General features: G+C 54.5%; 1 protein-coding gene across 11 annotated transcripts in view; it reads left to right on the top strand.

Annotated features, from left to right (window-relative positions):
* Positions 1-23,450, top strand: part of MSI2 (musashi RNA binding protein 2) — a 398,131-nt gene that overhangs the window by 350,504 nt on the left and 24,177 nt on the right. For 9 of the 11 annotated variants that reach the window (XM_058283920.2, XM_058283921.2, XM_058283923.2 and 6 more), the window contains one exon: positions 18,052-18,114. In XM_058283920.2, coding sequence (XP_058139903.1) covers positions 18,052-18,114 — 63 coding nt within the window. Of the gene's footprint in view, positions 1-2,585; positions 3,989-18,051; positions 18,115-23,450 lie in introns of those variants that run through there. The other 2 variants (XM_071210547.1, XM_071210549.1) reach the window with 1 other exon arrangement.

Raw genomic sequence — 23,450 nt, 5'->3', positions numbered from 1 at the left:
GGCACTGGGGGAGCCTGGAGCCAGGCTCCCAGCTCCCCGCAGCGGCAAAGCCCTGCGCTGGTCCTGGCTCCTGCACCCGCTGGCTGAGTGACCGTGACCGCAGGTCTCTGTTCTGTAAAGCAGGGGATTGGGTGGGCTGGTCTGTGAGGGAGAGGGTGAAGAGGAAAGCAGATAAGCAGCGAAATTCCAGGTGGAGGAGTGCGGGCCTGGGGACTGGGGCAGGAGTGTGTTCCCGGGGGCAGGTGCTGTCTGGGCGGGGTCCTCAGCAGGGAGCCCTCAGGCTCCTCCAGCCAAGGAAACAAAGGAGCGTGACAGTGGCAAGCCCCAGAGTAGAAGCCTGCCTGGGAGGTCTCTGCAGACCACTCCCACTTACAGGCGGCCACCTGGAGCTTAGAGGCAGAGAAACTGCCCCCCCCCATCACGGCCAGCCAGGGGAGGGCCACGTCTGTTTCCTACCCTCCACACTCTACCCTCTCTCTGACGTGAACTGCCCATCACCAGAACACTGGCCACGTGTGGCTACTTAAAATTTAAATTCGTTATAATTAAACTGAGAAAACCCGGCTCCTCAGTCACACTGGCGCATTTCAGTTCCGTGGCCGTGTGTGGCTAGTGGCTGCGGTTTGGAATGGTGCAGAGTAGAGGGCGTTCCTGCCCGCATGGAGTTCTGTTGGACAGCTCTGCTCTGGAGTCCAGAGGAGGCAGCTGTCGCAGTGGCGGCTGCTCCCCTCCCCACGTGCGTGCGTGCACGTCCTCCCCACAGCCGGGCTGGGTCACCTCCCTGTTCTAGTGGCAGGTTCAGGGGAAGCCCCTCTTCCCCCACCAGGCTCCCGAGCGCCGTGCCGATCTTCGCGCTTGGCGCAGCCACCTCTCTTCACGGGCAGGTTGCCGCTGCCCCCTCAGTGGGGCGCTAGTCCCAGAGGATAGAGCTGGGGGTCTTGCGTGGAGTCATTTTCAGGGTAGCAAAGTGGGCCCCCTGCTAAGGCCTCCTCTGTCTCCGACCTGCACCTCCCCGTCAGCACCAGTCACTGATACCAGGGGGACCACTGTGAGGCCAGGCAGAACGGGACAGGGCCCCCAGGTGCCCAGCTCTCCGCCGCCGCCGCCAAAGCCCCAGGAGCTGGGAGGCGGGGAGGGAGGGCAGGCCACGTGGCTGTGCCCGGTGCCCCTCTGTTTATCACTGTCACCTGGGTTTGAATGGGACAAATCAGAAATGGACAGACGGGGGCTTCCTTAGCCATCAAGCTTCCCTTTTCTTCACACCCCGGAAGCCTCTCCGTCCCCACTGATGGCAAGAAAGGAATTAGCAGAGGCCACAAGAGCGAGACACCTCGCTCTCGTTAGGAGTCGGGGCGTGGCGTGCCCTGGGCCAGGTCGGGATGGCCCGCTGGCTGGACCTGGCTGCCCACCCCTCTTAATGAGGAGCGGGGGTGGTTTCAGGGTTCTACCTGCTCACCAACCACTCCCCAAAGCACCTGTCTCTTGTTGAGTGCTGGCTTAGTCTCCTGCTTCCGGACTGTTGTAGGTGCCTTCCCCAAGCAGCCTGGGGTTCTAGACCGCAAAGCCTGGGCCCCTGCAGCTCTAGTCAGGAGCTCGTGATGTGGGCGCTCCCTCTAGAACCAAACTGGAGCCTTGGCCTCCGGGGTGGGACTGCGTGTCAGGGAAGCCTTGGAATGTGCTGACATCCGTTACTCGTCCCGTGTCAGTGAAGGCCGTGTCTGGTGAGATCAGCTGAGGGGACCTCCGCCCCTTCATCACCTCCGTCGGGTAGATTCTGTTGACCCCTCCTCCTGCCTCATCCCCCCATGCCCTGCAAGGTCATGACACGGGCACGTTGTCACCACCAAGCGGCCCTGGTGTTTCTTTCTCCGGGTCTCTCTTTGATGTCATCGGTCTGTGCCCACTCCTCCCGCTCCCCACCTCTAGCCCCTCTTAGGATACGTGGGATCTGCACCCTCCCTGACCCTTTCCGAATCATCCTGGCAGGGCAACGCTAGTTAAGAGACACCGAGGCTCCTAGGCTGCCCCTAAGGCCCTTTGTGCTGTTTCCACTCCCAAACCATGTGAGTTCGGGGTCCACTTTTTAGGAGGATGCAGTCTAATCCCTTTCAAAGGGCCTCCTCGGTGGCTGGATTCACCTCTCCTCTGGATGCCCGTCTCCTCAGGTCAGGGGTGCAGGGAGCAGTCAGCAAGGCACCGTTTTAGCTGCAGGACGGGTTGCAGACCTGTCTGGGCCGCAGAGTTGGTGCTGGGCAGGGCCTCGGTCCACCTTCAGGACGCTGTAAGAATAACGAGATCTACCTCGAGGGCGATGCTAGCGATGTCTAGCATCTTTGGATAATTATTTTAGAGTTGGGGGGGGGTCCTTTTCTAGAAAGGCCGGGTGGTGACTAGCCGTTCAACATGGTTCCTTCTTCCCGGGCCTGGGCGTCCACGGCGTGCCGCCCCGGCCCCGCTCCTGCAGGTTAGTATATGGCCTTGAATTACGATGAGCGTGGCCAAGGGTCTCCTTCCTCTCTTTCTCCCCCTCTGGACTTGTCATTTCAGTTTAATCTGTTAATTTCTGTTCTTATTTCACTTTGCAGACTATTTGCCGATTTCACAAGACATAATTTTTATCAACTAGCTCTTAAGAGAGGCATAAAAATTTGGGGTTTGCTACCATTGCTAGAGAACAGTCCCGGCCTGGGTCAGCCCAGCTGCCGACAGTGTCCACTGAAACTCTGTCCTAGCTGCCGGTTTGAATGAATGCTCTTTTTCTCATTTTTAATTCTTGGAAAAGACTTCACATCCTCATTGCTTCACCCTACAAAAAAAAATTTTTTTTTAATAAATTTTGTTCTCCAGCCCTCACCCATTTTGCTTCTTGTATTGTGAACAACCCCTGCCTCCCCAGAATGTAACAGGGCCAGAGGGAAACTTCTCACAAACTGTGTAGAGCCTCCTCAGGGCAACCCAGGAAGAAGGTATCAACTTATTTTAAATAATGACCAAACAGGCTTCTTGGGGCTTTTTGTGGGGTGTGCTTTTAAGTGCCAGTGGTCCGGAGGGGCCGTCGTTACGTGACTCAGGGCCCTGCGTCTTGGGACGGACAATACCAAAAATGAACATGTGCGTGCGGCACACACAGGCTGCTCTATAAATACCAATCTGAAGAAATTAATCTGGAAGAGTACTCTCTAAAACTGATCAGACCGTCCGTCTCTTGGGGCCAGTCTCTCCGAGGTTGTTGCCATAATAAGCACGTCTGTCTTCAAAAGAGAAAGCCTCCCGGGCGCTGCCACGTCTCCGGCTCGGTGGGCCTCAGCTCAGGCTGAACGCCTTCATCCCCAGCCTCGCCTCCTGCCAGGGCCGGCCTGGCCTCTTGGCCTCCTGGCTGCCAGGGGGATAGGGACGGAGCACAGAGGGCCCGTCCTGGCTCAGGCCCTGCTCCAGGGCTGGCACCCCGACAGTCACCCCCAGGAGGGTTTTCTCTGCGCTTCCGCTTCCCTGTGCGAATACCCCTGGCTCTCTGATTGACGTGGGACACATCAGTCGGACCTCTCGAGTCACCCCTTGGTCAGTGCTCATAGTTTGTGAGAAGTGACCCGTGTGCCTCCCTTCAGTGCATTTGATGTGAGCTGATCCTTACCGTTTGAATGTCAGTGTCCTTGAGACTCAGCATATGCAGTTTTGCTCATCTCATTAAAGATGCTTGATGTAATTAATAATTGGTTAGTTTCCTTTTATTTTCTGTAGGCTTTTTCATGATTTTTTTTCCCCAAACAATCTGTATGACTTCCATCCTCCCCCCCCCCCATATTTTGTTTTGCTATGAATTGCTTTGCTTTGGTGAACTTGTCCTAGTATGCTTCACTCACAAACGTTTTAGCCATTGTGAATTTTCTTCATCTCTGTAAATAGTTCATCTGTGCTTCTCCCTAATGACATTTTATTTTATTTTCCCCTGTAAGCAACTGAGGTAGAAAAATAAATTGTTTACCACGGACATGCTGTGTGCTGCCGTCTCTTAGCCTTACAGCGTCCTGTTCTCGCTCCGGGGGAGGTGAATGCACTAAATAGCCAGTCCCGGTGACAGCCTAATGCAGTTTCTAAAAGCATGCGCGCCCCCGCCTCCTCGCCTGCCCTGCGCTTGCTCGAGGTGCTCGTCCTGAGCAGTGTGGCTGAGCATCTGTACGCGGCAGCTGCACGGGATCGCCCAATGCCCCTTTGTCATCACTCCCACCCTCAAGCAAATACGCCACCGGGACATCTGGAACCCCCACATCTGTGCCCTGGGCATGTGTGTGCGGCTCATGCACGTGCGTGTGCACACAGGCCTCCACGTGTTTGTGCACGTGGCTGGTTTTCCAGAGCCCTGGAGTAGTGCTGGTCAGATGAGGCACCTGCGGTACCACGGTAGTGTGGCTGGGCCTCATTCCCAGCCACTTAGTAGCTGTGACCTTGGGCAGGTTTGCCCTCTATGACCTAGGGATAATAATAATGCCTGGCCAGTCAGGCTGTAAGGAGAGTGAAGTGGGATGATAAGTGTCTGTGGAAGTGCCTTGTAAATGCTATAAAATTGGAAGTTACAGAAGTAGTGGCATTGAGGATCTTATTAGGCCAGCTCTCCCGAGTGGGTTTCCCCTCCTCCTCGTCCCGGATGGAGCTCGTAGGTCTGTGATGGGAGGAAGGAATTCTGTAGGAGCCACAGGTGCAGCCAGAGCGTTGCTAGGACTTCCTCCCGCCCTCGTGTCCCTCCTTCCCTCCCTCTCCGTTTGCTGATCCTCAGTCACTGGGTTAGGTACCAGGTATCTGAACATGAGTAAGTCTCACTCCTTCAAGATGCTGATAGTCCAGCCGAGGGAGAGAGAACAAATGGCCAGACCCCTGAGAATCAGGGGACAGGTGCTCAGCTGGAGAAGGAGAATTCTCTATGCAGTGTGGGGACAAAAGTGGGCTGCTTGTCCCATATACGGGGTAGCCAGGGATGGCTTCCTGGAGGAGGAGATGCCAGAACTGGGTCTCAAAGGATCAAATTGAATTAGGAAAGTGAAAAAGGGAAGAAAGTGTATCCCAGGCAGAAGAATAACATGTGTAGACACTGAGTCAGGTAATTTTAAGTTTCGCTGTAAGGAAACACACAACAATAATAGCCTAATGAAAATTAGAGTATGTTTTCCTCTCCCACGTAAAAGAAGTCTGAATGTGGCCCCACAATATCTCCTATCTTTTTGTTCTACCCTCTTCAGCATAAGACCTCCACTTCATGGCTTAATAAGGCTGCTCAAGCTCCAGCCATCCCATACCCATCCTAGCTATCAGGAAAGTGGAAAGGATAATAAAGAACACACCTCTCCCCTTTAATAGAACTTCTCAGAAGTCATAGCATGGCACTCGGCATAGATCCCGTTGGTCAGAACTTGGTCACATGACCAGTTTCAGCTGCAGGCAGGGAAGCCTCAGAAATATTTTTATTCCAGGTAACCTTGTGCCCAGCTCAAAACAGGGCTCTGGAGCTAAGAAAGAAAAGTAGAACAGGTATTAGGGGACTGTTAGCAAGTTCTCTGCCACAAACCTGAGAAAGGAAGCACTGAAGTTCCCAGGAATTAGGAGTAGTTCAGAGTATGGGGAGCTCGCAGGAGCGTCTTGGGGTGGGGTGGGGATGAGAGGCAAGTCTGGAGGGGCAGGAAGGACTGAGTCCTGGCGGGCCTCGTGAGTCAGGCGGGGGAGTCCCATTTGGTGACTTTTGCATGTGCAAAGCCCTTAGAGGATTTTAGTAGAGGAGTGCTGTGGTCAGACTTCCAAGGGCAGTGCGCAGGGGTTGGAGAGGTTAGGGGGTCAGCAGCTAAAAAGTCACAAGGGGAGCCTGGGAGAATGTCCCCTTCTTTCTCCACTCCCCCCTCCTCTCCTTTCTGCCTCACTCTCTCGGCTCCATTCCTCTCCCCCCACCTCGGGTGGGCTGGCGGCTCTTCGGGGCCTTTCCTCTCTACATGGGCACAGCAGGGCTAGTATCCTGTGGGCCCTCCCCCCGCCCATCTTGCAACCTGGATCAAAGTCTTGCCTACCAACAGAGGCCTCAGAGCTTGGGGCTCTCGGGGCAGCCAGGAGAGCCAGGCTTACGGCTCAGTGCGCACACCTCCCTCCAGGGAATGTGTGTGTGTGTGTGTGCGCGCGCACCACAGGGCAGTGCAGATCCCAAGGTGGGGGCCCTTCCCCGGCTGGCTCGGCCTGGATCTAGTTCTGGAAGTGGCAGTGTGTGCTCCCACTTCTGCAGTGCTGAAAAGACAGGTTTCCTCCCGGGTGCCAATGTTGAATGATGGGTGCCAGCTTCCTGGAGCACTGGCCTAAGGATTTTGAGGCCAAGTCATGGCACAGCAGAAGGAGCACTATGGTTGATATGAGATGCCCACTCTGGTTGCTGGGTCAGGGACTCACGGCCACTTGCCACCTATTTTGCCTCGAGTCTAATGATGGTTCTTTGGTGCCAGTTGACTTTTGGTCACTCTAAAGGACCACTGTGCGGAGTTTCACATGGGGGAGAGGGGAGGGAGTGGTCCAGGAGAGGTGGCACGGCCAGGGGTCCATCCTCTTTGGAGGAGAAACCTCTGCAGCCATCGTCCTTAGGGGATGCTGCAAGGTAAGCTTTAGTGAATTTGTCTTTTTTGAGCACAAAGACAAAGTCTCAGGATTGTCTTATCAGACGTGTGGGTTGAATGTGGAACAGAGTAAAGAAAGCCCAAGAAGGGTGCAGGTGTAGCTCAGTGGTTGAGCGCTGCTTCCTGTATACAAGGTCCTGGGTTCAATCCTTGATACCTTCTTAAAAAAAAAGAAGTCCAGGTGTCTTCGAAGGTGAAGGGGTTTGCCCTAAACCGGGCAACTAAGGAAGGCAGCCCCGGAGATGGCAACCCAGCGCGGTCCCAACCGGTCAGTTCTGTCCAGGTGACGACATTTCACCCAGTGCTCAGACAGGCTGAACGGCCACCGCAGCAGGGGCCCCATGTGCTGCCCGGAGTGGTGACTGGGCCCCTGAGGGTGCCCTGGGCCCTTCTGCCCACCCCTCCTCCAGAGAACAGCCAGGGGCAGCGTACCCCGTGGTCAGCCAAGGCCCAGGCCTGCCATGCAGGGAGCCATCCTGCCTCGGTTTCTCCTGCATTCTGTGTTTTCTGGCCTAGCTCTGGGAGGGAAAGGAACCTCTCACCCCAGCCTCTGCAGCCTCGTCAGAGGAGGTGATTCCAGGGCCACCAGCGACGGAATTACAGAACCAGTGCTTGGGGTGGCCCTTCCTTTGGGTAGAAATTTAAATTCCAAAATTCTCTTCCTCCTGCTTAAGAGTAGAAGGGGCTCTCCACAACACCCCACTGGGAAACCTGGCAGACTCCCGAGGCGGTGGACCCTCGGGCTCTGCGGCACTGCCTGGCTCGTTGCTTCCATTTGGGGTCAAGCACGGGGCCCGGGCAGTGCGTGATGGCTTCTTCCCCACTCAGCTTCCCAGGAACATTGATGTAAACTCAGACCCATGCACACGGGCGCCCCCGGCTCGAGGTAAAGGCGTGCACTGGCCACCCAGGAGCCCCCACACGTGGGCTCATCGCCTGCCTTCTAATCTGCACATCCTTCCAGCCCTCGAGCCTCATCTCTGGGGATTACCCCCTTCTCAGATTCTATTTTAAATCACTAGCTGGCCCCACGGTGGCCAAGCCACTCCCGCACCACCTGGCCGTGGGTGGATGGGGGGCTCGTACTCTCGTTTGAATATTAAAGGCAGGCTTAGCCAGGAAAACACATAGTTGTTTTGAGAAAAGGTGGAGTACACCTCAGCAGCATTTCCCAGCCCAGATGGGCCTGGCTGAGCTCAGGCTGTAGGGGCTGGGGCTGGGCCTGGGCCCTGCCTCGCGTCCCTCCCTCGGCGTGAAAAATCGGGAGTCGACTGTATTCCCAGATGAAAGCAGAGTGCACTGCCTAATAGGCACTTAATAAATGTTTGTGGAAATGAATTGGAACGATCTGAATTGACGGGAATTGCGGGTTTCACTTTCGATCAGCTTTCTGGGCCTCTTGAAGCTTCTCTGCATAAATAAAAGGAAATATGACTAAATGAGTGCCCAGCTCCCCGTGGCAAAGCGCGGAGCACTGTGTTCTCAGGCCGGAAGTCAGGAGACTGAGTTCTTGCCCCTCCCTTGAAGGACAGTGCGGCTGTCTCTGGGCCTCAGTGTCCCCATCTGCCCCATTGGGCTATTGGTCCTCGTTCTTCACAGGTTGTGGAGAGGTCACATGGGACAGGCCTGCTCTAGTGCTTGGGAGGATGATGCTGTGTCCAAGGCAGGAGACCCCTACAGCTAGCAGGGGGCCTCGCCCGCTGGGGCGGGGCGGGGAGGGTGGCCTGAGGACAGCTGTGCAGAGCCTCTGCCCCTCGTTCTCGATGGGCCAATCCCTTCTCCCCAAGCACTGCTGGCCTCAGCTGCCTCTCTCACTTTCTGGGGTACCTGGTGCCACCAGGCTCACAGAGTTCCCATTAAGTCTGCCAGCAGGAACTTAATCACCCTTCTTCAAGCCTTTCAGTTTTAATTTCCATCAGTTAAAGCAAGTGACAGAGGCTGGAGCTTGGAAAAAAACACATAAATTACAGAGTGTGAAATTGTAGGCAGTGCCAGGCCTAAGGGCTGGGCAGCTCATGCCCTCCAGGACAGCCAAGGACAAACCAGAGGCCAGGGTGTGGCCTTCCACACCCCCTCCTCCGCAGGCTGAAAAGGTGGAGCAGGGTCCTGCCTGGGGACGTCTTCACTGAATCCAAGTCACTCGCCCAGGGGGATGAGGGGACACGCTCTCGGCAGTGTCCTGGAGAGAGCCATCAGGACCTGAGCAAGCCAGCAAGGGGTTCAGCGCGCCTGCGGCCAGCTTTGTTCCTGGGTGATCTGACTGTGCCTTCCTAAATGCCCAGGATGCAGTCAGTGAAGAGGGGGGAGTTGTGGACTTCCAGGGACACTTTCAGGAAATGGTGACACCTGAGCTGGGTTTTGAAGCACAAATAGCCATTCACCAGGCAGAAAGGAGGAAAGCATTATTCTATATCGAGGGAATAGCAGGCAGAAAGGCAGGCACAAAAGCATCGCATGTCTTCCATCCCTAGCATTCCTGCCTCCCGCGATTCTAATGTCCTATTACCTGGGTCAGGACAGCTGGACAACAGACTTTGGCATTGGGAAGCCTGGGACACTTTTTTCCAGACCCAAGGAATCACTGCAGACACTTTATGAACCAGGCATGCTGACCGACCCTTGCCATAGGAGCCGCTCCCTGATGCGGGCCCTTGTGGATACCTCTGAGCTGGCCCAGTGGGCTCTGGAGGCTGCTGGCCAGGGCTGGCTTCCTTTGAGGTGGGAAGCCTTGCCCAGGTGCAGCCACTCTGAGTGAGGTGAGCACAGCCTGCTCTTCCCCGTGGAGGTGCTGCTCCAGGCCGAGCAGGTGTTTGGCTGGTCCCACGGCACTCCTGATTTTGCACAGGAGGGTCCGTGGCCAGCCCTGCAGCTCTTTTAGTGGTGCCTGCTGAAGGCCCCTCCAGCCTTTCTTCAGTTCACCTCCAGTACCGACCTTGAACATGCTGGGATTCAGGTAAGGCTAGAAGCAGGAAGAAGCACCTTCAATCCCTACTGCCCTTGTACCTGTCCATCCCTCTGCCACCCATCCTTCTGTCTGTCCATCCTTATGCCTTCAGTGAGTGGTTATTAAATACCTCCCAGGCCACAGGCCTGGCCTTAGGTGTCGGGGACACCATGGTGAAAAAAGAAATGGACCACTGCCTTTATATGACCTTGTAGGGACCAGAGGAGCTGGCAGGATTCCACTGGGATGGAAGGACTCAGAGAGGCTGGGAAGAACTGGATGAGCTCCAGAGCAGCATGCCAGGGCAAGGGGGCAGTGGAGATTGTCAGTCCAGCTAAACAGCCATAAGTAGCAGGGCTCCAGGCCCTGCCTCCGCACTGTGGTCACCACTTTCCAGGGCCCCGGCCACCCCAGACATGCCTTCCCTGAGCCCCTGCAAGCCCTTTGCTTCCAGCAGTCACACTGCTCCTCCAAAGTTAGAACTTGTACTTTGTATAAAATTTACCTTTATCACTCACAAGCAAATTATAAATGTTATCTATGAAAACCCTTTGTATGTGAAACGTCGTGTAAATTAATAGGATTTTAGACTAGGGAGGCACCAAAGGAATTTCTCAGCTCTGCTACTGTTATTCCCTTGGGCAATAATAATAAATAGAAGTGAAAGCCATTATTCCATTTACTCAGCACTTGTGGGGTTCCAAATAACTATGTGAGCACCTAACACCGTCGTCTCATTGAATCATCACAGCAGGCCTAGGAGGAGGTGACACATTAACTGTATTTTACAAGGAAGAAGAATGAGGCTGAGAGTGAAGTTAAGTAACTTGTCTTGGGTCACACTACGAAGCACTGGGGGTGGGACTCGAATCTGGGTTTGTTAGATTTCAGAGTTCATGCTTTTAACCACCATTATGTTGTGTTTGCTTTAGCCTCTCTGGACCTTGAGTCCCTCATCTGTTCAATGGGATAGTAATGTCTACCCAGGTGTGAGGATTCAGAGATGATGCATGGAAGCCTTTTGGCCCATGGAAAGTGCTCCAGTGGTAGCTGCTATTCCTATCATTAGTGGAACGATTTATTTTCTCATCATTGAGGCTGAGCACTTTATTTTATAGGTGAGGAAACTGAGACATGGTGGAATGGTGACTTCACCATTCATCTTTTTGATTGGGGCTCAAGGGTGTGAGCCATTGGCTGTTAAAAATGATTTAATATTTCCTTACTGGTTGGTAAACAGCTGCTGCACCGAGCCCCCCAATGCCTCCCCAGCACTCTGGGCTCCTCTCTGAGCCTCCCTGACCACCTCATGTTCCCCCAAGAAAAAGGTCAGGGCCCAGAACAGCAATGGTCTGTCATTTAACGTATGAAACACCCTAGCTCAAGACACCCAAAGTGGCAGAATCTCCACCTTTTGCAGGGAAGGGAACTTGAGATCCCTCAAGTTCGTTTACTCACTGGCCAGGTGGGAACCTGGGGTCTTTCTGCAAAAAGTCTTGGAGTACTCAAGACTTGAGTTTTCCCTTCCCTGGTCTGCAGAGCTGGGCACCATCAAACTGCTATTTGGAACTGTGCTGCCAGTAGATCCATCAAAAAGGCTTATCTAGAATGAAATGGGGGGTGGGGGAGGGGAGCAGGAATGGTGTGGGGACCCAAAGAGAGTTTAGGACTTAACTGGATAAGCAGTGGCTCCCTGTGGTGAGGAGGCCACCTTTTGACTGGCATTCAGACACCTGCAGTCATAGGAACAGGGAGAAGTGTAAAAAGTCATCTGAGCAGTGAGCTCTAAAAGGTCCAGAAGGTCAGACCAATGGTTTGTCCTAATGCCTAGTTGCGCTAAGTGGGAGTGTGTCTCAAAAGCAGAAATTGCATTCATTCGTATTTGAAGGAGTTGGGGGATTGGGGGTGCGGCTGATGCATTATTACTTCTCTTTGAAGGTCTTTGTCTCCAAGAGAGAGGCAGATGTTTGTTTTGCGTGCAAGTGGGTGTCCCTGGTCTACCCAGGACCCACAAAGTGCTGGCACAGCAGCAAGGGCTGGCTTCAGAAGGGATTCCAGGTGGCCGTTCTCACCCTTGGAGTCTTACTGGAGAGGGAGAGAGTAAGAGCGAGTGAGATGCTGAGCAGTGTCCTCCTAGACTCAGAAGCAGTGCCAGACCTTCATATGGTGTCATTCATTCCTGGTGCAGGCCCTCTGGCCAGCACCTCAAAGGAGCCTTGCCTCACCCACAAGGCCAAGGATGAAGGGGCCTGGGGCTCTCTTGAGCTCCAGAAGGCAAGGATTTGCCCCCTACCCCCAGCCCCAGCTCAGTGGATAATGTCTGAAGAGATTTGGAGGGACCTGTGTCTTGGTCATGAGCCAAACTCATTCCTTTTTTTTTTTTTTTTTTTTTTTTTTTTTACCCAATTTGAATGCAATTGAATTGAAGCCAAGTGGTGAGGCCTTTAGGAGCCTAGGTCAAGATCATGGCCATGGAAATACCTCTGTTACTTTTCCTCTTGCCTCCTTGATTTTGGAGAAAATAATTCATCTGAGTAGCTGCCCCCTGTACTCTGTCCTTAAGTACAAGATTCTTCTGAGTATTCTAAGACCCTAAAATGGCCACAGGCAGGGACCTGGCTATAAACTAGAGGAGCTGGAGGCATAGATCCACTGCCCTTTTTCCCTGGCACAGTGAGCTGCAGCCCCCTTTAGCCCGTGACCCAGCTTCTCTCTAGCCAGTTTTCTCTGCTTCCCAGTGAGTCGGTTTGTGTGCAGCCTGGCTCCTGGGACCCCAGTCCAACGATGAAGCTTTGTATCTTCAATCATGGCTAGCAACTGTACCTCCATGAGGCCTGGGACTAGATGTGTTTTGCTCAGGGCCATGATTGCAGTGCTCAGCACAGTGCCTGGCAGGTAATAGGTGCTCGTTAATTCTTGAGGGTGCTGGTCTCAGGAGCTGTACTGCGGTTTACTGCAGAGGTTCTGGGTGAGTGGAGGTCCTGAATCTTGGGCTCCGGCTTTTTATTGGGAGAGACTGAATGATTCAGCCTGGAGAGACAGCTGCTGGGCCAAAGTCCCCAGAGAGCTTTCTGCTTGCTGCCTGCTCTGGAGAGTGCCCACTACGGGGTTCTCAACCCTGGTTGCACATAGCATCTTCCGAGAGTTTTTGAAGTTCTCCAGAATGAGGATAGCAGAATCTCTGGAGATAGGGCCCAGGTGTCATATTTTCAACTCCCCAGGGTATTCCAGTGCTCAGCCGTTGAAAATGATGCCCATCAGAAAAGGGGAGGCAGGGGGAATTCCCGTGGCTTGTGGGCTGGGGGCCTGGCGAGGTTCTGGTGGACGAAAGGAGCCACTCTCCAAGGGACCGTGTGGGTGGCCTGAGCGCCCCTATCAGAGACAGGATGAGGTTCAGACCAAGGCCTGTTCTCGAGCTGGAGAATCATTCACCAAGGAGATCAGGAGCTGCAAAGTGCCACATGGCAGGGCAGCGGGGAGCAGGCCTTGCCCAACTCTGGTGCTCAGGGTCCTGGCAGCAAGCATTCCACTTTGCCCTGGAGCACCTCTGAGACAGAAGGAATCCACAGCAGAATGCACACCTCCCGCTCCTGGCCCTGTCATCCTGGGTCTGCCCTGGCCTCCTGGGTCTTTGCTTGGCAGCTCTCTGGCTTCTATTTTTATGCCCCCACAAACCCATTTATCCAGAGGCTCTCTGACAACAAAACTTACAAATCTTCACAAAGATTTTATGTTGCAATACACCTTTCTTTTATCGCCCATCAAAACATCGAAAGAGTTAGATACTTTTTAAAAAAATTAAGATAAACGGCCAATGCTGTTATTTGGGAACTTTGGTGGCATCCCTTTGCTTTAGGTGAGAGCACCTTGAGGCTCTTGGCCCCACGGCCTCTCAAGGAGGCTCCAGAGACCAGGCTGCAGAGGTGCTACCCCCTTCCCCCTCCTGGCGGGCCTGGCCTTAGCATTTGGCCCCTCTGCCTTCCCTTGTGTGTGTGTGTGTGTGTGGCTGGGGGGGCAAGGAGGAAGGACATTTGCCACGTTCCAAATGACTATCATTTTCCAGCATTTCCAGCCCGCTCATTGCCCACACTTTCCCCAGTGCTCCATTCCCTCTCCCACATCCTCCCCCCACAGAAGCCCCCAACCCTGTCCTTAGCTGAGGAGTTCCCCAAGGGAGAGGAATGTCAACCTTGCTCCCAGAAAGGGGCATGTAAATCAGATTCCTATTTTGAGTGCCAGGAACTCAATGGTTTCTTTCAAATGGTTGTACTGCAGCTTACTTCAAGGCAGAAGTTCATAGTTTAGTCATGTGAATATCTCTGCCTGGTTATGGAGTTTTCCTCCTCTTTAGGCCTCCTTGTTGTGATTTGAAGCCCTGGGTTCGTCCACTCCAAAAAGTCAGAGCTACAGATTTCCTTCCTTTAAGAGAATGGCCCTAGGCAGGCCTTCCTGGAGGCAGGGTCGTGGGCCAGCCAGAAGGGCCAATGGCAGCATTTCCAGACTCTTTCAGGATGCGTTTACTACATTTGTGGTGACAGTGTCCTCTTTTGGTTGCTTATTTTTTACTGTTTGGATTCAGTAAAGCAAAACTGGGTTGAGCCAAGACTGTTTGAACCATCTATAGAAATTGCTGATGGGGGGTAGGGAGGGGGCCTGCGGGGTATACTGGGGACGGGAATGGAGAGTGCTGTGAAGAGGCACAATACAGGAAAACTGCCTTTCCTAATGGACCTTGTAGATCTGGTAGTGCCCACGAGCAGTGCTTTTATAAAGAGTCCCCTCAAAATCACAGCCATGAGGAGCCTTGGAATCTCTCCTGCCCACTTTTTGTGGGAGGCATAAAAGGCACTTTTGTTGGTCGGGGTGGGGCCAGATCCTCCGCATCCTGAAAGCTTCCCCAGGCAGGATTGAGAACTGCGCTCTGAACGGCAACATCTTCATTGGGTCTCAAAAGGGATTGAGCCCAAGAATTCAATTCATAAACATTTCCAAGAGGTCCTTTCCTCCCACTAGGTAGTGGGGTTACTACTACCTGTGCCACGAATGACTGTGCAGGTGAACACCTCAATTTAAATGCCTTTAAACCTAGGTTCCCAACACCTTGGGGTCACCTGGGGTGCTTTAAATGTCAGACACCCAGGTTACACCCCAGACCAAATAAATCAGCACTTTGCATGTATTTACCAGGCCCTGATATAGTCATCCCCTTTACTCATAGGGACACTGAAGCCCAGGGAGGTTAAGCATCTTGTCCAATGTCACGCAGATAGTAAGTGGCTGAGCCAGGATTTGAACCCAGCAGACACTAGAGTCTGTGCATGTGGCTATTGTGCTAAACTGCCTCCCAAGGAAGAAACCTGGTTGCCTCCTCCTTGCATTGGCCAGGCGGGCTATATTTAGGAGGGACTCCCTCTATTCCCAGCAGAAGAGGGTAGTAGGTCACCTCCCACTCTGGGCAGTGGGGTGCTAGGGCAGCCCAGGGGACTCGTGGACCAGGGAGCTCCACCACAGCTTTGCTTGGGTCTCAGCCCCAACAGGAAGCACTGCCCCTCCCCCCCCATCTTTGGCCCTGTCACCTCTTCTGTCTAATTCTCTGCAGTCCTTCCTGATATTCCTGCTGGGGCAGTTGTCTTCTCTCCTTAGCAGCCCAGACTCCTCTTCCTCCAAAAACAGAATAAATGAGGTTTCCCAAGGATGTAAACAGGTGCTGCCACAGGTGACCTCAGCCTTCTCTGGGCCAGAAGAGAAATGCTGAAAACAGGACCACCGAGGGAATCTGCTTCTCCCCACTGAACTCCCAGCCCTGGAAGGGGTTCTTTCCACCAGCACTGAGCTCCAGGCTCCTGAGCCTCAACTGCCCCTTCCCCGCACTCCCCCCCACCCCACCCCCGCCCCCATCCTGTGAAGGGCCTGGCCTGGGAACAGGCCGCTCCCCTTGTCAGGACAGCTTCAGGCCAGAGCTGTGATTCTTCTCATGCTTCTGACAGCCCCAGGTTGAGGAAGCCCACCCCAACACACATCCTTTCCTGAGTGTTTGCCCATCTCCAACTCAACATCAGGGGCTCTCTGCCAGGTCACCTGGAGAATGTATTTGGGGTGGCTGGTGAGGCTGGGCAGCTGAACAGGACAGAAAGGCGGAGAGCTGGAGGAGGGGCCAGGCGTACAGCCCACGGAGCAGGACTCTGCGGTTGGGGTCTGGGTGCTGATGCAGCTCTGTGTCCCTCCCGGATTTCCCAGTGCTTCCGAGAAAGGCAGAGGAGGCTGGGCAGGGTCACGGGGGCCAGCGGCCCTGGTGTCTCAGAAGGCAGCAGCGCGGATGCCTTACGGAACTGACCACCCTGGGCTGTTGACCATCCCCTTCGTGACGGCCAGACTGGGTGGCTGTCCTCTGGCCCTCTCCTCACACCTGCCACTCCTGCTTACCCTCCGTTCTGATGGTTGAGATTAAATGCCAGCCCTCAGCAGCGTCTGACTCTCAGTCTCCAGCAGGAGCCCTTATCTGAGATGAAGGATAATGGATTTCCTTTCTTGGATGAGATTTTTTTTTCTTCCCCTCTCTCACTGACTTTTTGTCCCAAATGTGCTCAACTCCACAAAATAGACCTTTTGTTAACGCATCTTTTTATTGACTAAATTCCCCTCACCCAGTTCTGCCTCCCTACCACACCACCGCCGCCACCACCACCTTTCACGCTGACAAGGAAACCTTCAGTTTCAAGTGCATGGTAAGAGCGTGCAAAAGAACAACTCCACCTTGCCGCCCCCTCGCCCCTACCTCCTCCTCCAGACGTCCCCTGAGTCTGGCCTCGTGCCTGGAGGTGGCAGGCTAGGTAGACAGGGCCGGGACAGTGAGCAATAACTTGACTTCTTCCTTGTCTCCATCAGTAGTTCCCACCAGCACACACGTCTTCAGACATCTAGAGTCTGCCTGGAAGAAACGGGGCGAGGCCGCGGTGGTGGGTTTTCTCCCTTCGGTCTCCTCGGGATTGCTGCCTCCTCTGGGGGCAGGGCGGGGCCTCCAGCCGCCGCGCACGTGTTCTTCATGGGAGCTGGGGCGCAATTCCAGCCGCCAGGGACAACCTGCACCTTTATTTCACCTGGATCTTTTTTTTTTTTCCCCTTCTACAGCCCTATTACCATATTTAAATGCAAGTATGTCTCTTTTCATTGACATTTTAAGTAGCTTAGCCTGACCTTTTTAGAGTAGCTTCTTCCCTTTTGAACTTCTTTCCCCCAGTAGTTCCATGTAGCTACAAAGATAGTCTTAGAGTTAGTGGGCTTCTAGTTGGCTCTGTTTGGGGTCTCTCCCTCTCTGCCCACCCCTTTCTTTTCCTCTGCTCCCTGCTCCTCGTGGTGCATGTCTTTCCCCCTCATCCTATAGAAAGTCCTTATTTGAAAGGCTCCGTGGCTGAAGTTGGACGGCTCTGCTGAGGACGGGTTCGAGTTTGCGCTGGCTTCTGGCACATGGTTTAAAATAGGTCTTAGGGTCAGGCCCCCCTGTGTCTGCCTGGACAACAAAGGTTGTATGTGTGCGTGGGGAGGGTGTCGGTGTGTGCATGTGCTGGTGGCCGGGAGAAGCCCAGGGGAGGGGACCCGCAGCCACATTTGGTCTCCTTGTCCTCCTGACTTTTATTCCTGTGGCCAGTACAACCTTGCTGCCAGGTGCTGTCTTAGGCAGCTCAGGCTGTGATCAGGAAGGACTGCAGAGGCCTCCAGGAGACCTCCAGTGCCGGCCGCCTCCTAGCTGTGGGGCTCAGACAAGGGCGCCAGATTAATCCCCAGCGCTGTGACGCAGGAGTTTGAAACGAGAGAGAACGTCACAGGACTCACCCCCCATAGCTCCCCCTGCGACCCCACGCTCCCTCTCACAGGGGCTTCACGTGTGCACGCTCAGCTGGGACCCCCAGAAAGCTTTGCTCTTGGGTCTGCAGCTGTGGAAACGATGGCGCTAGGATGCTGCTGAGGGGGTTTTGACCCAGCCTGGAGTTAGACGGCCGAGCAGACCTCCAGCGCTTTGGGGACTAGCTGGGATGCCTCCATCTCTCGGCCAAGGTGCCCATTCTTGTCAAGAAGCCATCTTGCGCACCTCCTGCCAGGGGCTACGAGCTGACCGCTCAGCCGGGGGCCCTGCACGGAATGACTGGCCAGGCCAGCCACACTGGCCCCTTCGTGGACAACCCCCAGGGAATCCTCATGTGTCAGTGCAGGGACCCAGTCCTCAAGGGGAAGTTCCTCGTAATGCTCTTGAGCTATGTTTCTGGGGTAACAAGTGTGCTAGAATCGAGCACACCTAAGGACGCTGTGCCTTCCAGAAGCCCGAGAGCCTCTGCTCTGTGTCCTCCTCAAAGGTGACTGTGAACTCCCATCCCCCTCCTGTCTTGTATGGAGAGTGGGAGCGTGGCCTGGCCGACGGTCTCCGCAGGTCCTGTAAAAGATGGCGCCTGACTCCAGCTCCTCTCTCCCCGCCAGGTTTCCCAGCAGCGGCTTACGGACCAGTGGCAGCGGCAGCAGTGGCAGCAGCGAGAGGATCAGGTAGGAAGGTGTATGGGACAGGCGGCTCCCAGGCATGCCCCAGTGTGCAGGGGAAGGTAAAGGCCCTGTCGGATCTGTGTGGCTGCATCTGTCCAGCACTACTCTGACCATGGCCTGGGGGCAGGGAGGCGTGGCCCGGGCCCTGTCACCTGGGGCAGCCCTAGTGGGGTCAGTCAAGGGACTGCAAACCAAGAAATGATTGTCCTCTCATTTTAAAAAGACTTGGACCTCCCCTTCCCCTGACAGCCGGCTCCAGGGCACCCGTGGTCCTTTCTCCCCTTGGCTGTTGCTGGCGCACAAGGTTCCCTCCCTTGGGTCTCTGACCGAGCCAGAGAGGTTCTGGGTTGTGAGAGGGAAGCGCAAAGCCTTGGAGCAGCCAGCTCAGGACTCCTCTTGCACCTGGCAGGTGGGTGTGTCGATCCGTCCAAACCTGCAGGGCCCCTGAAGGCCAGAAGTGGGACCAGCCCTTTGCTTCCGTGAACGGAGCGGCTGTTTCCTGAAGCCCCTTTGCAATCTCGTCTCTTTTCTTCGCAGAGACCAGAAGGCTCCTGGCCTCCAGCTGCCAAGGGAATTGGGGCTTTCTTTCCCACGTGGTTGCCCCAGCCCTTCCTCTCCAAATCCAACCTTGTAGGTGGTTTGGAGCCCTGCCATTGTTGCCCCAAATGCTCTCTGCCTTCCTGGGCTAGCAGGGCTTCCTGGGCTAGCTGCCTTCTGCCCCCCTCCCTCACCTGGCAATGGTTTGCAGCTCTCACCCCAAACCCCATGGACAGGGCTCGGGGGAGTGAAAGAATGGGGATGCTGGTGAGGGACTGGGAAACGGGACCTCAAAAGCCCAGGGGGCAAATGCCAAAAACCCAAACCCTCGGTGATGAGAAGCTGGCACAGTGAAGCCCATTAGAAAGCATCAGTAAAAATCCGTTCCATGCAAACTGGCACTGCCTCGGAGCTACAAAGGATCCACTTCCCTGAATCATCCTTTGGGTTTTGTTTGCAGGGGGCCTGGGAGTTTTGGGGGGCACTTTGCCAGGGAGCTGGGGAGCAGGCAGACTGGCAGGCAGGTCCAGATAGCTGGGTGCCCTTTCTCAGCTCCCACCTGCCCCAGCCAGTCTCCACAGGCCCACCTGCCTGACTGGTGCCCCTTGGTCCCCTCAGGCCCGGGGTGGGAGGGTGGGGGTGCACAGCTGCCTCGTGTTGCCCTGTTCCCTTTGTTTTTTTAACTTGAGTGTTGTTTTGGTGTCATTATAAATGACCCTTGGTCCTATCTGTGCCTGAGGGGTGGGGGAGGGAGGGGAGATGAAAAGAAAAATCTTGAGATTTTTGAGTGTTGTTGGTCATTGTTTTCTCCGTCCAGTTTCTTTTATAACTTGGATTATGAAACTAAACTTTAACCCGAAATTAACCCTGCCTTTCTCCCCACCCCGGTTCTCCTCGACTTCATGGCAAGTTTAAAGGGCAGCACGGGGTTCTTTGCGAGTCTGAGAGTGGTCTCCCCCCACCCCAGCTCCCGGCCTCTGCCCCCTCCCACCCCCCACCTCCCACCCTGTCCGGGAGCCCCAGAGCCAGGTGGGAGTCCCTCCCATTCCCTGTAACTCCTAACCGCCAGAGGTCAGACCCATCTCCAACATTTTTTTTTCAGGATCAGTGGTGTTTTTTTTTGTAGCCATCTTCATCTGGAGCCAAGTCTCCCACAGGCCATCTTAGGTCAGCCATGCTCATCGCCGCACTGCTAGTGAACTGTCTTCAGGAGTGTCCCCCAGACCACCTGCCCACACCAGCCGGGGTTAGTGCCAGGACTAAACGTTCAGCTCCAAAGTGCCCGCCCCTGGGGTGCAGGCAGGAGCAGAAAGCAGCGCCTGGGGTGTGGGGCAAGCTCACCACACCGCAGGGGCCAGGGGCCTGGGGTTTGCCTAAGGGGAGTGGTTAGACGGTGCCCCTGCAGTCAGAACCCTGTCTGGGCTGGAGGACAGCTGCCTGCCTGGAGACAGGGTCCCCCTGCCGCGCTCCCACCCCCACCTGCCGTCGGGGCTGGAGCAGGGTTACGAGAGTGGAGAAGGAAGTTCTCTGCCTTTCTTTCTTTTAACGTGCTTTGGCCCCTTGAGACTACCTTCTCCCCTTAGAAAGCCGTCTGGACTCCTGAGCCTGGCAGGAGGGCTGATGCTCTGCCTGTTGTCTGACCCCTCGGAGGCCACAGCTCCCTGGCACGACTTGTGCCTCTGTTCAGCTGCCACTGCAGATCATGGAGGGTTCACAGGGCTGATGCCCAGTACTGCCGTCACCATCCCTGCCACCCTGCCCCTCCCATCCCAGGTCCTTCCCAGGGGTAAGGATGCTCCTGCAGCCTCCTGAGCAGCCTCGGCTATTAATTGCTCTCCCTTAGAGGCGAGTCTGTTGAGTACCTGCCTTGAGCTCAGTACTGTGCTAAACCTGGTAGGTGGTTCAAAAGAGCAGGAGATGCGGCCTCTGCCCCACCTGGGGCTCTCAGGCTGAGCTGAGCAATTAGGCATCCTCTGGAAAAAACCCTTTTATCGTCTTTCATTTTTGTCTAGCTCCTCCTATTTTTTTTCCTACCATTAGTAGGTATTGGGGGAGCTTCCTGAGATAGGCAGCACCTGCTGGGGGTTGTGGGGTAGGAAGCACCTTGGGTTTTGCTCAGGTTGGCAACTTGCATCTGTCAGAGCTATGGTGTCAGGGTAGGAGGTCCAGGGGGGCTTTGAGCTCTGCACCCACCTCGGCCAACTCCTCCAGGCTGGCCCCCCACCTTTTCCTAATCCACCGGGGACCTGAGGTGAGCGGGGCTCAGGTGGCCCCACCAGGGGAGGTCCCTACCGACTCCTAGATAACTTCACTATCAGTGGTCACTTTTCTTTTACCTTCACCTGGTAGTCTGAGATGTCATCTTTTCTTGTGCTCAGTCTAGAGTTTGTTTGTTTATTTTGATCGTATCCATTCAGTTCCAGTAGACTCATCATGTCCCATCCAAACCTAAATCCAGTTTGGTAATGACTCTCCCCCCACAGGTGAGGGAAGTGGTTTGAATTTTCAGGCTATTTTATTTCTGGGCAGCATTACGGGTGGGTCGGTGTGTCAATCTTAGAGCTTCTGAGCCCCCTGGCAGTCCCCAGCCCCATCTCCGGCCCCAGCCAGGACCCCTTACTGTACTTTATACTTGCCAGCTTTATTCCAATCTAGTATCATGAGCTCCTGATGGTGGTGGTGAGTGTGAGCAGTTATGTTTCTGTTGTCTTTTCTCTTGCTTGGTTGGGGCTGCGGTGAGAGAGTGTCTCTGAGGCATACTTTCCTGCCTCTCTTACACTAGGATCTGCACACCTCCTCTCAAACACTCTTCTGAGCACGCTCAGCGGGAAGGTTTGTCCACACCTATTAATCCTCTCTCAGTGTCCAGCTTCCTGTTAGTACCAGCTGGTTTGCATGTTTTTGCTTGTTCAGATGAAACAGTTCAAGAAACAAACTCATATCCAACTCTCGAGAAATGTCTTTTTTTGTACACTTTCGTTTTCAATTTTTTTTTTTATTAGTTAAAACTCCAAAACACCTGTTGTCCAGTAAAACATTTCACACCTCCCCTGCCTGTTCTTAGATTGTATGTATCTGTGGGACTGAACTAAATGCATGCACTGTAGTAGATGTACCGGTAGCCGTAGTTGTAGAACATGCATTGTTGAGTTGATATTACAGGGTCTCCGACAGCTCAGCACAGCACGACTGTCTGAAGCATAGCGTGGGGAACCAGGAAGAGAAGGGGCTCCATATTTTCAATGTTGCCAAGGGGCTTGGATCCATGCTCTCACCATCAGCCACCACCACCTCCCCTCACACCCCCTGCTCCCCCAGTCTAGAACTGGGTCACCATCCTCAGCTCTAGCCTTCCCAAGTGAGGTCTCTGTTGATGGAAGGAGTCTCAGGCTTCTGCCTTGTTCTTGTCCTTCCTCCTGTCGTTCTTGAACAGACCAGATCTGTTCTTATTTCTTACGGCCTGCCAAGCCCCTCCCTGCCTCGAGTCCTTTGTCAGTGCACATACAGCCCTCCCGGGATACAGTCCATGCAGCAGCCCTATCTCCATGGTCTGCTCCTTGGGCTGGAGGAGAAGTGAGTCGTGCTAAGGGCAAGGACTGAGACCCTAAGACCCTCAGTCTACAGACGAGGAGAGCACTTGGCCCTCGGGAATGTTGGCCTTTGCTCTTAGGGTTGGTGAAGGAAAAGAGCAGCTTCTCCATGAGCTCTCCAACAGGGTAGGAGTGAGCCTGGTGTGGTGACATTCTTGGTGTGGAGATTTTTGGTACATCCTCATGGGGCTGTAGGGACAGGGATAAGGTGGGTCTGTAATGTCTGCAGAGGAGACCCCAGTAGTCCTCTGCCTCCGCAGGGACATTTCCTAGAGTGGGAGGAGCAGTCCCACAGCCACAGCCCTCAGCTCAGAGGTCCTTGCCCAGTGGTCTTTGAACAGACTGTCTTCCCTACATCTGTGGCGCTGTGATAAGGGAGTACCAGAGGCCTCCTAGAGCCTTTGGAGATGTCCCTAATCTTGAAAAGTTAATGTCTAGTGAGGAGGCGCTTGCCCCCTCTAGCCTGCTTTTTTAGTAGACGGGTTGGTGGCTCTGACCCCGTGAGGCAGCAGGCACTGTGAGCTGCCGGAGGAAATGGGCATGACCTGGGCCCTCAGGGTGCAAGTGGCCTAGTATGGGAGAGGAGGAGAGCCCATAAAGTCCCCAAGTGAGCATGACGTGATGGCGCAAAAGGCAGCTCAATGGAGAGATGCTCCGGGGCTACGGAGGCCAGCGGCACACTCAGCAGGAGCAAGGATTAAACCTGAGTTCAGCCAGTCTGCCACCAGACAGAATGAGGGCAGCCAGGCACAGGGGGAGAAGTCTGGGAGGAGCCAGGCTTCCGGCTTGCTGTCCTGGGGCAGGGGGGCGGATGCAGAGGGAAGTGGTTGGAACCGTCAGGATTTGGGGCTGCTGAAGCTGCAAATTGTCTCCAGGCGGAGGAGAGGCAGGCGGGGCGGCGGGGGATCAGAGGGCGGAAGTAGAGCAGAAAATCCCCCTCCCACTGGCCTAAATCCCGGTTCTGGCTCTGCTAGGAGAAAAATGGCTTTGTTGCCCTGTGGCTGGAATTCCTAAGAAGTCTAGTTCCAGTAGGTGAAACAAGCAAAAGTAATATTCATATCAGAGGGCTGGAATAAATTATTTAACTTGAACCAGAAAAGAAAATGTTTTGCAGAGAATAGACCTCAAGCAGCAGACCTGCCCACTCCACTCCCCTCAAGATATTTTCCACACCCACTTTGACAGCCTCTGCCTACGTGTTAGGATCTGTGC

Source organism: Dasypus novemcinctus, chromosome 21 (genome assembly GCF_030445035.2).
Source record: "Dasypus novemcinctus isolate mDasNov1 chromosome 21, mDasNov1.1.hap2, whole genome shotgun sequence".
Classification (NCBI taxonomy): Eukaryota; Metazoa; Chordata; class Mammalia; order Cingulata; family Dasypodidae; genus Dasypus; species Dasypus novemcinctus.
The sequence above is the reverse complement of the archived record's forward strand: the minus strand, read 5'-3'. Positions and strand labels throughout refer to the sequence as shown.